This window comes from Malania oleifera, chromosome 1, assembly GCF_029873635.1.
Source record: "Malania oleifera isolate guangnan ecotype guangnan chromosome 1, ASM2987363v1, whole genome shotgun sequence".
Classification (NCBI taxonomy): domain Eukaryota; kingdom Viridiplantae; phylum Streptophyta; class Magnoliopsida; order Santalales; family Ximeniaceae; genus Malania; species Malania oleifera.
This window is the reverse complement of record NC_080417.1, coordinates 19,239,934-19,256,001: the sequence shown is the minus strand read 5'-3', so window position 1 is coordinate 19,256,001 and position 16,068 is coordinate 19,239,934. Positions and strand designations below refer to the sequence as shown.

Below are 16,068 nucleotides of genomic sequence, written 5' to 3'. Positions count from 1 at the left end.
TTATACACTCTTGTGTATTTGTAAGGCTCATGCCTTTTGTATCCACTTTGTATGAATTTTTTGATGATAGTAGATTTGGTTTGTCATGCCCCCTGTGGACGCACCTAAACATTTGAGGGAACCACATTAAATTTTGTCTCATTTTTATTTATTATTTTGCATTATTCCATTGATTTACTTGTGAGAATTGATTCGTATATATTCATATAATTATTTTTCTCAACAGGAAAAGGGGAGGTATTTTTTTAGATGGGTATATGATAAACAATATGGATACAAAAATTTAGAAAAGAGACTTATGCGATAGATTTTGTTAAATCTATGTTATTCAGAGACATTCTCATGGTGAAATGAGGAATTATTTATTGTCTATTCCAAAATATTGATTCATAACAGGTCTACTTCCTAAGATATCAAACCTTTACATTAGAACCAAACATAGCCCTCACATAAAGCAAATTGTCATATTAGGAAGTTCAAGTTTGATTTATAACTTCAAAATGGGAAGTTGGAAGCAATCAAGCAGGTTTAGAAAACCTCTGCCAAGGCCCCTGTAATATAACTGAACAAGACGGTCCAGCTTGGGCTCACTATATTCCACATTTTTGGGAAAATGCTGCTCCCAACTATGAAGTCCCATCAGCCAGGTGCAAGTGCAACAGGATTACTGTTAATCTTAATTCAGTACCAGTCGCAAATGAAAAAGAACTTTAAGCGAAGTTGTTTCAGACCCCTCATCTCCTTTTTCTTCTCCGATTCTCTTCTCAAGCCGCTGATGTTCAATGCCAGTCACGTCCGTTTCATCATGCGCGTCATATTAGTAGATTGACGGTACCAGCTGAGGTTTCTGCCGAACAGGTTTTCAATTCAATTTCTTGCTCATCTTGATTGTACCACAATGGCTTCCATAGATCTTTTTTTCATCCTTCATCCTTTCAGCACCCAATTTGGGGTTTGGTCAATAATCCCAACTTTTGTGGGACGATACATGAGGCAAGAGTGGCTAAACAACTCGAGGAGGCAAATGATGATAATTTTGGGCATGACTTTCAAGTAACAAGCGAACAGTGGCTTCTATGTTTACCGACCTGAAAGTAGGGTGATAGCTCGCACATGGCTGGGGCAAAATGCACATGTGATACCATGGCTCAAGATAGTAATAGCACTGCATAAAATTACTAAATTCTCAGCTGAAGCATCGGTCATCTAAGGCTTCTGTAGCACCATACTTTGTCAGAAGGGAAATGTGAACATCACCCCAAGGAACTTCTTTTGACATGCCCTGGATGATAGGCATACTGCTGCTCTTAGCGAGCATGAGATCTTGTGCCAGGATAGCAGTTTAGCATCAAAATCATCCTGCCTCAATCAACTCGAACAAGAAAACTTGCTGCAATTCTGTCCATTTACAATATGATTCGTCAAGAGAGGCATCCATCATGATGGTCACTTCCTTTGAGGAGACTGAAACCAGGTGCTTTTCTCAATTGTCTCCCTTCCATATTAGATCTCACCCTATTTGCATCTGTCCACCTACCAGCTGCTGCATAGATATTGTAAAGCATCACGTAAACAACTGAATTTCCTGGGTCCAGTTGAAAGAGTAGCTGTCCAATTTCCTCCCCAAGATCAACATTACCATGGATTCTACAGCCACCCAACAAAGATTCAAGTAAGCTGATAGAAGGCGTACAAGGAAGTCTCTTAGTAATGTCATAAGCCTCGCTCAAGTGACCTGATCTACCTAGAAGGTCCACAATGCAAGCATAGTGCTCTATCCTGGGTATGATTCCATCTTCTAGCATACATCTGAATACTATCCTGCCTTGCTCAACTAAACCAGCATGGCTGCAAGCAGATAAAGCACTTAGGTAAGTAATGGAATCAGGTCTAATCCCTGAATCTTTCATCTGTAATAGAAGCGCAAAAGCAGCAACACCATCCCCATGCAACCCATACCCATTTATCATAACACTCCAGGAGACACTGTTCTTTTCAAGTAACCCCTCAAATATCTTCCTTGCAGTTGAGATGTTCCCACATCTTGCATACAAATCTATCAGAGCATTTCCTACAGCCGCGTCATTGTCAAAGCCCTTGCATATTGTATAAGCCATCACAGAATGGGCAAAATTTTCACTAGTTAGCTGAACAGAAGCCGATATCAAGCTCAAGACTGTCACTTGGTCAGCTTGGATACCCATTTGGTGCAATTCACAGAATAAAGCAACTGCCTTTTGAACATCTTTTAATTGGACATTCACAGAGATAATAGCATTCCATATAGAAATATTTGCTTTTTCTCCCATTTCAAACAACAAGGAACATAAATCAATGTTGTCAAATCTAGCATACATGAATATAAGAGACGTGAGTAGAGGAATTTCTACAACAATCCCCATTCTAACTGCTTGAGCATGAATTGACTTACCTTGTGACTGCGTGCAGCATGCAGGTAATATATTTAGCAACGTAATATAATTTGGCTTTTGATTGTCCTTTATCATTTGGCCAAATAAGACCATGACTTCATTATGTAAGTTGTAATATCGATAACCAGTTATTATAGCATTCCAGGATACCACATCCCTTCCAGGAAGCTCCTCAAAAACTAGCTTCCCAGCAACAAGATCATCACAGTTGATGTACATGCTAATCAGTGCATTAGCTAATGTAATGTCAGAGTCAAATCCAGTTTTGACAGCATAGCCATGAATTGCCATACCTTGCACCAAGTTCTCATCCCCATCATAACTTGGCAGAATGCTTATCAAAGTAACCAAATCCAACTTCACAGCCTCTTGCTGCATCTGTTTAAGAAGAGCAATTGCATTTTTTGTTTCCCCATTGTATACACATCCAGATATCAAAGTATTCCATGAAATAGTATTTCTCATTGCCATTCTATTGAATAGGTTAAAGGAAGAGTGCAGCTGACAGCAATCAGAATAAAAAGACAAGAGTGCATTGGATACATTCAGATTTGAGTCCAATCCATTTTTAACACTAAATGCATGGGCAGACTTGCCCAGCAAGATGGTTCCTAACTTGGTGCATGCAGAAAGCATGCTAAGAATGGAGATCGCATCTGGAGTGAACCCTGCACACTGCATTTCACCAAATGCAGCCAAACTCTCATCCCAAATCCCATTATGCACATACCCAGAAATTATTGAATTCCATGAGATAAGGTTTCTTGTGGGCATATGATCAAAAAGAAACCCAGCTGAATTGATATCTCCAAGCTTAGCATACATCGACACAAGCACTGTCATGACTGAGAGGTGATCATCGAACCCATTTTTAATTAGGCAAGCATGAAGTGATTCCCCAACAAAAGCACTACCTAGGTTTTCACAAGAGGGAATGATGGACACAAAGGTGACCATATTTGGTTGTGTATTAGCCCGAAACATTTTCCGAAATGTTTCAAAAGCTTCAAAGGATTTCTGGTTCTGTGTGTATGCAGAGATCAAGGCATTCCAGGCAACAACATTCTTTCCACATGAGAACTCAAATAAATCTTTAGCAATAGACAAATCCCCGCCACCAGCATACATTGAAATAAAAGCAGGCATCAAAGACTCATCGGAGAAATTTCCATATTTCACCGCAAATCCATGGAGACTTCGACCAATGTCCAGACAACCCGCTCGAGTGCATAAGGGAACTATGCTGGCCAAAGTGCTCGTGTTAGGCTTCAAGCCAATCGCAAAAATCTTCCGGAAGACATCAAACGCCTCCTCAATGAGCCCATTCAACGAATATCCGGCAATCAAGGCATTCCAAGAAACCGCATCTGGTTTGGGAATCCTATCAAACAGCATGCGAGCAGTCTCCATATGACCACTTTTCGCGTATAAATCAACCAGAGCAGTCTGTGTTACAAGATATCTCTCAAACCCAGTTCTCAAAATAACACCGTGAATTTCTTTCCCAATCCAAAAGGCACACAGAGCCGAACACGCCTTGATGACAAAGGGAAACGTATAATTGTCCGATGGGCAACCTGAAACCCAACATTTCTGGTAAACACATAAGAGATCTTCGTATAACCCGTGGTTGCAAAGACCCCTAATCATCACATTCTGCAAAAACAGGCTCAGATTTTCGATACTTCCAAAAGCAAAGAGAGCTAAATCTGGAGCACCCAGAAGGAAACAGGACGTGGCAAATTCTATAACAAGAGATTCGTCCCTAATTAGTCCTTGAACGATGAGGAGAGACGTGAGGGGCTTCAAATGTTCCATCTTTCGGCAAAGGCTTAACAGACTAAGAAAGCTAGTAGGCTGTGAAGGAATTGAATTATGAACTGAACTGCTCGTCAAGGGTCGTTCGTTTGCAAGAGACCGGGAATCGATATTGATGGGATGTTGATAAAACGAGATGGTACGAAAGTAGAGGGGTGGAATCAGGTTTAGAAGAGAGGAAGCAGAGAAGAAACGCCATTGGAGACTCAATACCATGTTAATATTTCAGGACCCTTGCTGCTTGGAGTGTTCTCGAGTGTTCCCGCCACCCACCATCCCCCACATTTCACCTCACTTTCATTTTTCATATAAGAATGAAGAAACAAAATGACTACGGAGCTTCGCTCCGGCCGAGTTTGTTATTTCTTTCTTTTCTGTAGTGCGCGGCGGTGTCGTTTTGCTTCTGGTAGGAAAAAATTAAAGAAATGAAAGAAAACCATTACCCCTGTATTTGGAACCTTAGTGTTCGAACCATTATGGAATTTGGGGTTGTATAAATTTAGATAAAATATTATATTAAATTTAATTTAAATGTATATAAAATTTTAAAATTAAATTTATGTTCTCAAATACAATCTTAACTTTTAGCTTTGAAGTTTAATGCATTTTTACAAACTTTAGTTTTTCAATTTTCTTTGAAATGGACTCATCCTAATGATTAAACATTGGAATTTATAAAATTTTAAATATTATGTCATAAGATTCGGAAGGATGAGGTTGGACTATCTTGTTTGTGCAACTTAAACTCAAATAGCCTTTTAATTTGTCAGAAAATTCTCAAAGGTTATGTTCGGCTAAACAAATTTCTAATTTTAGATTTGGATTTATATGAATTTGTACCAAACTCAATATGTTTTATACTACATTTTGTTCAAATCATTATAATTTTGAATTTAAGGTCTAAACATTTAAGATAAGTTATTTTTTTAGAGACTTATAGAAGTGTCCTTTTTTTTTTGTCCTCTTTTAATAATCTTTTAATGTGTATTGATCTCTGTTATGCCGAGCACCCCACTTGTGCCAAACATCAATACTACAACTATTGATATTGAATATATAAGAAACTAAAGTAATGAAGAAACTAATAATAAAACAGTAAAAAAAACAAGACAAGAAATTAACGAGGTTCGGTATAGAATTACATATGTTCTCGGGCGTTGACGATCAATCCACTACTTCTTAACAAAGTACAACTTTGAGGTGTATTTTACAAATAAAGAGTTAGCTCTTTATATAACTTCAACCTCAAGTCTAAAAAATACTTCTCTCCAATGTAGGAAAAATAATATAAAAAATTTAAAATAACTTTTTATACTAATGGGGAACTGTTCTATTAATGTAGGACAAAAAATAACAAATCTCCACCTTGACGATAAATTCAACAAATTTTTCAGTCACCAACATTTTTTGGAGTTCCACAACATCGGCGCCTTCAAAAAATATTTAGACTTGCAAGATATTGATCAAGTCCAAATAATGTTTGAACTTGATTGTTGTCACAATCTTGGTCAACATATTTGCCGGATTTTCAGTTATAGCAATCTTCTGAAAAAGTATCTTGCCCCCATCAATAATTTCCCGCATAAAATGAAATTGAACATCTTTGTGCTTCGTTCGTGCACAGTAGACTTGGTTCTTTACCAAATGAATAGCACTCTAACTATCACAGAACACAACAATGTGCTTCTGAACAACTCCCAAATTTTCAAGTAAACCCTGCAACCAAATTGCTTCCTTACTGTTGTAGACAAGGCAATGGGATTGTGAGGTAGACCTCCAACTCACTGGACCATTAGCAAATGTAAAAACATATCCAGTAATTGATCGACATTTATCCAAATCACCTGCAAAATCAGAATTCACATATCCAACAACACATTGATCAATAGTATTATTTTTCTCAAATACTATACCAACATCAATCGTATTCATAATATATCTCAAAATCCATTTCACAACTTGCCAATGTCCTTTACCCGGATCATGCATTTACTTGCTCACCATACTAACAGCTTGTGAAATATCAGGTCTAGTACAAACCATTGCATACATCAGACTACCAACAACACTTGCATAAGGAACCTGTGACATATACTTACGTTCCTCATCTAATTTAGGAGATAAAGCCACACAAAGTTTGAAATAAAAAGCAAGAGGACTGCTTACTGGTTTTGACTACTCAGACATGTCAAAACTCTATACTACTTTCTTCAAATACTGTTTCTGAGACAAACTAACTCTTCCTCTCATTCTGTCTTTGCAAATCTCCATGCCAAGCATCTTCTTTGCTTCACCAAGATCTCTCATCTCAAACTCTTGATTTAACTGACTTTTCAACTTGTTGATTTATTCCTTATTCTTTGAAGCTATCAACATATCATCAACATACAAGAGTAAATATATAAAAGATCCATTTTGTAGTCTGCGAAAATAAACACAATGATCATGTTTATTTATAATGTACTTCTGACCCCTCATAAACTGATGAAATCGTTTGTACCACTATCTTGGAGATTGTTTTAAACCATACAACGCTTTACCCAATTTACATACCCAATTTTCTTTTCCAGCAACCTGAAATCCATCTAACTGAATCATATAGATTTCCTCTTCCAAATCACTATGTAAAAATGCAGTTTTTACATTAAACTGAACTAGTTCAAGATCAAATTATGCTACCAAAGCCAATAAAATAAGAATGGAAGGATGTTTAACAACTGGAGAAAATACCTCATTATAATCAATGTCTTCCTTCTGTGTGTAGCTCTTAGCTACCAATCTATCTTTGAAGCGAACATTATTTGCATCTAGAAATCCTTCTTTCTTTACATAAATCCATTTACAACCAATTTCTTTCTTACCCTTGGGCAGCTGGGCTAGCTCCCAAGTCTGAATCTGATGAAGAGACTGCATTTCTTCATCCATCGCTCTTTTCCACTTGGCTGATTCAGAGTTTCTCATTGCTTCTTTGAAAGTGTAAGGAATATTATCATCCACAACTAGAAGTGCATAGGCCACCATATCAATATACCGAGCATGTTTCGAATTTCTCGTCTTGGCCTCTGAGAAACGATTGATTCTTGTTGCTGTGAAGATTCTCGAATTGAAATCTCCTCTTCTTGTGCACTATTCCCCAGCATAACTGGAGAGTTACTATTTGCAGTCTCATTTCTCACTGGGTTTCCCAAAATTGTCTCAGCCTCCACCTATTGTTGAATACCACTGGTCTTCTCTTCAACTCGTGACTCCTTGCGTATTGTTTTCTTCATCATTGCAAGTTCATCAAAAGTCACATCCCTACTTAACATCATTTTTTTTTTGTCTCTAGACACCAAAGACGGTATCCTTTGACACTTATCCCCAAGAATATTGCTTTTTTGGCTCTTGGATCCTACTTAGATTCTTTAACATGATAATAAGTCATAGTACCAAATACATGTAAAGAATCATAATCACTAGCAGACTTTTCAGACCATACCTCATAGGATGTTTTTCCCCTTATTGCAGATGATGGTAGACGATTGATGAGATGACACGCATATTTAATAGGCTCAGCCCAAAACCTTTTGTCTAACCCAGCATTAAACAATATACATCGAACTTTCTCCAGCAAAATCCGATTCATGAGCTCTGCCACCCCATTCTACTGTGGTGTATCTCGAGCTATGAAACATCGAGCAAGACCTTCATCCTAACATACCTTCATAAATAGGTCACTTGTGTATTCACCACCATTATCTGATCCGAGCCATTTAATCTTTCTGCCAATTTGAGTTTCAACTAATTTTTTCCACTTAAGGAAAATATCACACACTTCATTTTTATGTTTCATAAAATACATCCAAACTCTTTTGGAAAAATCATCAACAAAAGTGACAAAATAATGCATACCACCCAACAAAGTCGTTTTTGTGGGCCCCCATACATTTGTATGGATGTAGTCTAAAATACCTTTAGTCTGGTAGATTGTAGTGCCAAATTTCATTCTAGTCTTTTTTCCCATAATGCAATGCTCACAAATTTCAAGTCTACGCACCTTTGCACCCTTTAACAAACCTCGTTTAGCTAATTGTTGCAAATATTTTTCTTCTACATATGCTAATCACATATGCCATAACCTGGTTGTATCTGAACCTGCATCTTTCTCAGAAACAACAGCTGCTGAGCCAATAATTGTACTACCTTATAAATAATACAAGTTATTTTTCCTTATTCCTTTCATCACCACCAATGCAACTGATTTAATCTTTAAGACTCCATTTTCAAAGTAATAGTGAACCCTTTAGATTCTAAGGCACCCAATGAAATCATATTCTTCTTTAGGCTTTGAACATACCTAACATAAGTCAAGGTCTTAATAGTTCCATCTTGACATTTCAACTGTATTGATCTTATTCCAGTTGTTTTACAAGTATTATCATTTCCCATAAAAATAACCTGACCATCTAATTTTCAAAATTAAAAAACCATTCTGTTGGAAGTTCCAACCCGGAGTCTATAGTCTAGAGGGGGGGTGAATTTGCGGAATACGTATTTTTCTACAAAATAAAAACTCTCGGCAAGATACAAGAAATTATATCGCAATATAGATATAAATCATGCACAAGATATAAAATCAAGAGTGTAAGGGAGAGAAAGAACAATAACGGTATTTTTACGTGGTTCGGCACCAAGCCTATGTCCACCCCTTAGCACCAAGCCAAGGATTCCACAATCCACTAAAGATACTCCTTCACCAGTGGAGAAGCCTTAAAATTTGAGAACAAATCCCTACACTTGGGAACAAACCCCTACCGCGCTCACCAAAAGCCTTCGCTTCTGTTCACAAAGAACCTTACAACAATGGTTCACAAAGAACCTTACAAGAGATTGGAAATACAATTTAATGCTCTTTAAATGAGCCAATATGAAACACAATCAAATCCTCACTCTATTCTCTCAAGGAATGAATCTTACAAGATGGGTGAGCAAGAGAGGATTGAGCACTTGTGAAGAATAACTAAAATGCAAAGTGCAAAGTACTTAGGTTTTGGATAAAATGATATTTTTCACAAATATGATCAACAATGCTCAAAAACCATTTTAATACAAGTCTAAAAGCTTGTATTTATAGCCCAAGAACCTTAGGAGTCGTTAACTAGCCGTTGGGGGGAAGAAAAAATACTTTATTTAGCAAACTAGCCGTTTTCCGCCCGTTGGGGCGCTTCTGCCCAGAATTCGTCGACGAAATCTAAATTTCGTCGACGAGGTCCCTGAATCAGAAAAAGTCACCAAAATAAAAGTTGTGGAATTTTGTCTTAACTTTCCAAGGACAACAAGATAGTCCCATTTTGAATTTTCTATAAAAAGTTATGCCCAAAATACCGTAAAGTGTTCAGGACTCAAGACTGCACTACGGCAGTGACGATTACTTTATTTTTCCTTATCAAAAAGTGTTTTAATGACTGAAATCATTCTTGGACAAAATTATATGAAATATATTAAGTCTAATGAAGATTAAAACTTGTCCAAATGAGTTTACTTTTGAATATAAGATATTTTAATTAAAAGAACACGTTTGAAAACCCATTTTGATATCTTATATGCTTGGTATGTCCTTTTGTAAATATACTCGACTTTCTTTGAACCTTTAGGACGTTAAACTTGTTTTAACACAATCGGGACTAAGTATAAAAATGTTCTTAAAACTAGGATGTTAAAAACTTGTCCCTTTGAAAACATATTTGAGTTTTAGGATTTATTTGACAAACTCTTGTTTTAACTTAGAAAGCTATGAAAGGTGAGTTTGTGTTTATGTCTTTAGTGCAATCCTATAAACTCATGTGTCCTAGTATGCTTATGCAATGGCTCAACTCTTACTCAGAAATCATGCAAGATACACATCGCAAGAGTTATAATACGCACTCACTCACACAACCCTTATTACACTTAATTTATACACTTAAGCTTTCTTTGGTTGTGCTTGGGTCATTTCGAGTACGTGTCCATTTGATCTTTCCTTCTTGACGTCTACTCGGTCTAATCTTTGCCTTCGATCCAATAATTCATGTACAAGTACCTGTACTAAACATGATCTGCAAATATAGGAAAACACTAGGAACAACATGTAGGTTAATATCATCAAAACACAATTAAACAATGATGGTGTAGCCACTAAGGCTAACACATTCCCTATTGGGTAACATGTGATAGGAACAACCAAAATCCAAAATCCACTCACCAAAATAATGTGACGAAAATGTTCCAACAAGAGAAAAATCTAACTCACTTTCATCATCATTGGCTATATTGGCATTAGAATGTGTTTTATCCTTATTCTTCTGCTGTAATTTAGGGCAATCTTTCTTCTCATGCCCTCTCTCATGACAAAAGGAGCATTCATCTTTAGTAGGTCTCCCCACGAGATTTACTCCCCCTATGAGATTTACTCTTCCTTCTAGGCATACGACTCTGAGAATGTCCCCTTATTGTTAGTGCTTCTGTTGTTTCCTTATGGACCCTCTGATTTTCTTTCTGCATTTAGTACTAATCAATGTAGTACAAACAACAACATAAGTAATTTTATCTTTCCCATACAATAAAGTGGTGATCAAATGTTCATACTCATCAGGGAGAGAATTCAGTAACAATATGATTTTATCCTCATATTTCACCTTTTCATCCAAATTTAACAGATCGGCCAAAACTCTATTGAAAGCATTTATGTGGTCATTAATCGAAATACCTGGTTGATATTGAAAGAGAAACAATTTCTTTTTCAAATAGAGTTGTTTTTCCAAAATCTTGGTCATAAATGTATCTTCCAATGTCTTTTACAATTTCTTTACAGATTTCTCCCTCATAACACAATATTTCTGATTTTTAGCGAGACACAAACGAATCATACCACATGCCTGACAATTGATCTTTTCCCAATCTCTGTCACCCATATCTACTGGTTTATCATCCAAAGCAATATCTAGTTCTTGTTGATACAAGATGTCCATCACCTCACATTGCCACATACCTAAATTATTGGTACCATCAAATTTCTCCACCTCAAACCGAGCATTAGCTATCGTCTTCGATGATGATGTTGAAGCTGAAGGGGCTAGAGTTTGTGTGCACAGAGTTTCTTCTACTGCTGCACTAGTTTCTACCATCTTCTATATGTTCAATAGCAACCAACAAAGCAAAAGGCTTAGGATGAAAAGTACGTACCAACTATGTCTACTCTTTTTTATCCTATAAAATTTCACTTTGACTAGGCCGACCTCCAGGGAGCGACTGAGCCGCAATGGTCTCTAGGCACTCGCTTAAATAAGGTCTTTCTTAGACACCAAACGTGAAATCAAAGATCCTAACAGAGGAACACCTTCGTATCGACACTATTCAACCTAGCTATGATACCAATTGTTATGCTGGGCACCCCACTTGTGTCAAACACCAATACTACAACTATTGCTATTGAATATATAAGAAACTAAAGTAATGCAGAAACTAATAATAAAACAGTAAAAAAAAAAAAAAAAGACAAGAAATGAACGAGATTTGGTATAGAATTACCTACGTCCTCGGGCGCCGACGATCAATCTACTACTTCTTGACAAAGTACAATTTTGAAATGTGTTTTACAAATGAAGAGTTGAGCTCTTTATTTAGCTTCAACCTCAAGTCCAAAAAACACTTCTCTCCAATGTGGGATAAATAATATAAAAAATTCAAAACAACTTTTTATACTAATGTGGAACTATTCTACCAATGTGGGACAAAAAACAACAATCTCTTAATTTAAGCTGATTAAGAATTTGATACTTTGAAAGAGATGTTTGCTTATACATTTCAATGTGCTCTTATTATCTCTTATATATGAAGACATGGAGACTCGTCTTATTCGCACAACACTCTACTAAGGGGATTTTGTTGACGAAATTACCTTCAACAAATAATTAAAAAGGGTAAAAGACACTCACCTTCCCTGAAATTTGACAAAAAGACAGGGATTGCTCCTGAGGTTTCAAAATTTTTATTGACCCTCCATGTGATTTCAAAAATGACACAAACCTTTTATAAGGTTTACCAAAAAGATACAAACCTTCCATCAAAGAACTTGTCTTTTTGCTAAATATAAGAAAATGTTTGTATCTTTTTGAAAAATCTTAAGAAAGGTCCCCTAAAATTCTCAAAACCTCAAGGGAGGTCCCTGAAATTTTAAAACTTCAAGGCAGGTTAGTGTCTTTTATCAAGCCTCAAGGCAGGTTAATGTCTTTTAACCTAACTAAAATTATAATAAAAACATTATATTATCTCAAATATCTTCAAGTTTTGCACTATATCCCAAATATAATGAAAGTTTCAACTTTTCTAGTAGTGAGAGGGCTTTTATAGCCAATCCACCTTGAGGCACAATCATGCATTATATTTTTAATTTTTTTTTTATTGAGAAAAAAGTTTTCAATTGTGGAAAGTTTTTTCTTGTCTTTAAAATGTTCATCAATTTTTCTTGATATATATTTTTAATTTTCTTTAGAACTTTAAAGATGATGCTTTTAAAAAAATAAAAACTATTTTAATTGTATCAATTGTTTGGTTTTTTTACAATTTTTTTACTAAATACCTTGTTGTATTTGCATGGGAACTTTGACCACCGATGAGCCCTTTTAGACCCCCTGGTAAGCCCACTTGGGCTTGCTCAAGTGGTAAGGGCAAATATGTGACTTTGGTAACCTCACAATCACGGGTTCGATTCCCCTACTGTGGATTGCCCGATGAATAACCAGGGGTGCGTCAATGGGCGGGCGGTGACTTCTTTTCCCCAAGACTTCAGATTAAGTAAACAAAATAGGCATATCTATTAAAAAATTAATTATCAAACAACTACAAATAATTAAAATATAAATTCAAAAATATATTCATGTTCCATTCAGTTTTTAGAACCTAATTGAATGTCATTAAAAGTTCATTCAAAATTCAACACTAATGCTTAAAAGCAAGACATTAGAACTTGCCACAGAGAACTTTCAACACCTATGTTTGTGTTTTGAAGATTGTAGACACCCTATTTTGTCCATATATAGAAAAACCTTGGGATTTTTTTTTTTGTTAATATTAGTTCTTTTTAGTTTATTTTTGGTGTCATCTAAGATCTTTTCCTAAGTGCGGTCTCTCATTTCCAATTACTCATCCTCACCACTCGGGTTCAAGTATGTCGGGATTAAACTATTTTATAATAATACCTTTTTCACTAATACAATCAAGAACCTCCCAAAATCTTGCACCTGCAAACATAAAAGAATCCTACACCTGTGCACATAAAAGAAAAGGATTTAAGTTAGTTGCAGCCCAATAGGAAGCCCAATTTAGGCTTGTCTTGTATTTTTGACAACCCATAATGGGTCTGTGTTGAATTTAGGCCCATTGTGGCTTGTGCTAGCATTAAGCTCACGATGGGCTTGTTTTATGTTAGAGGCTCATACTGAGTCTAGCCTAGTCTAAGGCCTGACCTAAGGAGGGGAGGGGGAAGGCTCACTCAAAAATAAAAAATATAGTAATAAATAAATAAATCGTTTGGGTAGCCCACCGTAGTCTGAATCCCCTATTTTCTCCCCTTATAAGCAAGCCTTAATTGTTTTCCCACCAACTCCGCTCTGCAGCCATAAAATGGAGCAAGCTCCCCTAGAGTCTGCTTTCGTTAATTAGCCCCTGCGCCCCCCCTCCCCCCCACCCCCCAAAACAAAATAAATGAGGGACCAATCGGGGCTCTTCTCCCTCTTTTCCCTTGTCTACAAATGACAACTTCTTAAGAAGGAAAGAAGACGACTAGAAATTGGAAATTCTTAATAGAATAAGAGAGAGAAGTAAAGAGTGAGGATAAGGAGATTGAAGAGAATGAGTAGAACTCTTCCAAGAATAGAGAAGGAGAACCAAAGGCTTCCCATGACAAAATAAACAGTAAGGAGTTGCTGAGAAAGAAGAAGGAAGCAACAAAATGAGGGTGTCAAGAAAGAAGGAACCAAGTTAAGGTCATAAAGAAGAAAGCAGGTCTAGAGGGTTGTAGAAAAGGGATCAGGCTGAGGAAGTGAAAGAAGGAAGAGGAGGAGCGAGAAGCCTAGGAGGTAAGTACCCTACCGTCCCATTTTATGAGTCCATAAATCATCTTGTTTGAATTGATTGGCTAAAGAAACTTGAAAATGAAAGTTCAACAAAGAGAATTTTGCAATTTGGAGTTTTGACTTGCCTAAAATTTGTTCTAGTCTCTACCAAAATAGCAAATTCCCCCAAAATGAAAACCTAAAATACCCCAAGTTAGAGACCTTAAACCTTCCAAAATCAAAACCCAGAATCCTATAGGTTACATATCTTAAGTCCCCAAACAAAGCCAACAAAAATCCCAAACAAAGCTCAAGCAAAAATCCTTCCAAAACACTAAAAAAACCCAAAATAAAACCCAAAAACAAAATAAATCGGGTCAACTTGACCCAAACACACTAAAAGGACCCGAATACCTGGGTCAACCTAACCCAAATACCCGGGTCAAACTACCCATGACCGAGGTGAAAGGACCCAAAAACCCACACCTGAATGCCCAGGCCACTTGACTCAAACCCAAGTCAAACCAACCTGAGGACCCGGGTCAACTTGACCCAAGTCAAAAAACTATAAACATACCCAAAACCCAAACCAAACCCAACTCACCCTGACTTAGCCTAGCACACACCTAAACCAAGCCTAACTTAGACCTAAGGTCCATAACCCAAACTAGACCAAACTTAAACCTAAAACCCAAGCTTCCCCAAAGCCTAACCTAGAGGCCTTAACCCAGGCCCAATTCAGCTTGGTCCAACCCAACCTAACCTAGACTAGGCCTAAACATAACCAAAAACACCTAGATCCATTTACCCTAGGCCTAACCCACCTAAATCCTAGGCTTGGCTCAACCTGACCACCCCCAACTTAGACTTAAGCCCCCCCCCCCCCCCCCCCCCCACAAAAAAAAAAAAAAAAAAAAAACAAGACCTAAGGCCCAATTGGGAGATACCAAGCCTAAATCGAGCCTACCCTTACTTATGCCCAACTAGACCTAGCCCATACTAAAACTAAAACCTAGCCCACCCTCAAGCCTAACTGGGTCTAGCCCAACCTAACTAAACCTCTTTCCTAACCTAACTAAACCCCTAGCCCAACTTGACCTAACCCAACCTAAATTCTAAACCCAACTTTACCTGAACCTAACCTAACCCTAATCGTGCCCAACCTAACCCTAACCCTTGACCTAAGCTAATCCAATCTCCAACCTAGCTAACCTAACTTGAATTAAGTACCCAGGTCAACCACCCCCCCCCCCCCTTTAACTCACCTGTTTGGCTTAAGTGAAATGCAAAAAACAAAAACAAAAAAAGAAACAAAAAATAAAACAAAAAAAGACTGAAATAAAATTGAAAAGAATGAGAAAGAGAAAGATTAAAGAGTGAGATAGAGATGTTGGTTTTACCTCTAGTGAAACCCCATCCTTTGGAGGTCTTATTAGATATTTCTAAATCCCACTTGAATTTGTATTCTTTTTAAAAATTTTAGCATTCACTTGATTTTTTATGAGTTAATTAAAGATCATCTAAGCCAAATTGAAAAAGAAAGATTAACGAGAGAGACAGAGATGTTGGTTTTACCTCTAGTTAAACCTTATCCTTTGGAGGTCTTATTAGATATTTCTAAATCCGACTTGACTTTGTATTCTTTTTAAAAATTTTAGCATTCACTTGATTGTTTAGGAGTTAATTAAAGATCATCTAAGCCAATTTGAAATAATCCATAGTTAATTAAATATTATTCATAAAATAGG

At 36.8% G+C, this 16,068-nt stretch overlaps 1 protein-coding gene across 1 annotated transcript; it reads right to left on the bottom strand.

The window, feature by feature from the left end:
- Positions 1-343: 343 nt before the first annotated feature.
- Positions 344-4,579, bottom strand: LOC131159187 (pentatricopeptide repeat-containing protein At2g04860-like). The gene has a single exon (XM_058113904.1). It carries the CDS (start codon positions 4,464-4,466, stop codon positions 1,422-1,424), a length of 3,045 nt encoding a protein of 1,014 aa, XP_057969887.1. The 5' UTR covers positions 4,467-4,579; the 3' UTR covers positions 344-1,421.
- Between the last annotated feature and the right edge of the window lie 11,489 nt (positions 4,580-16,068).

Bases quoted from the DNA above. Each gene is read 5' to 3' on its own strand.
- LOC131159187 (XM_058113904.1), bottom strand. From the start codon at position 4,466: ATGGTATTGAGTCTCCAATGGCGTTTCTTCTCTGCTTCCTCTCTTCTA.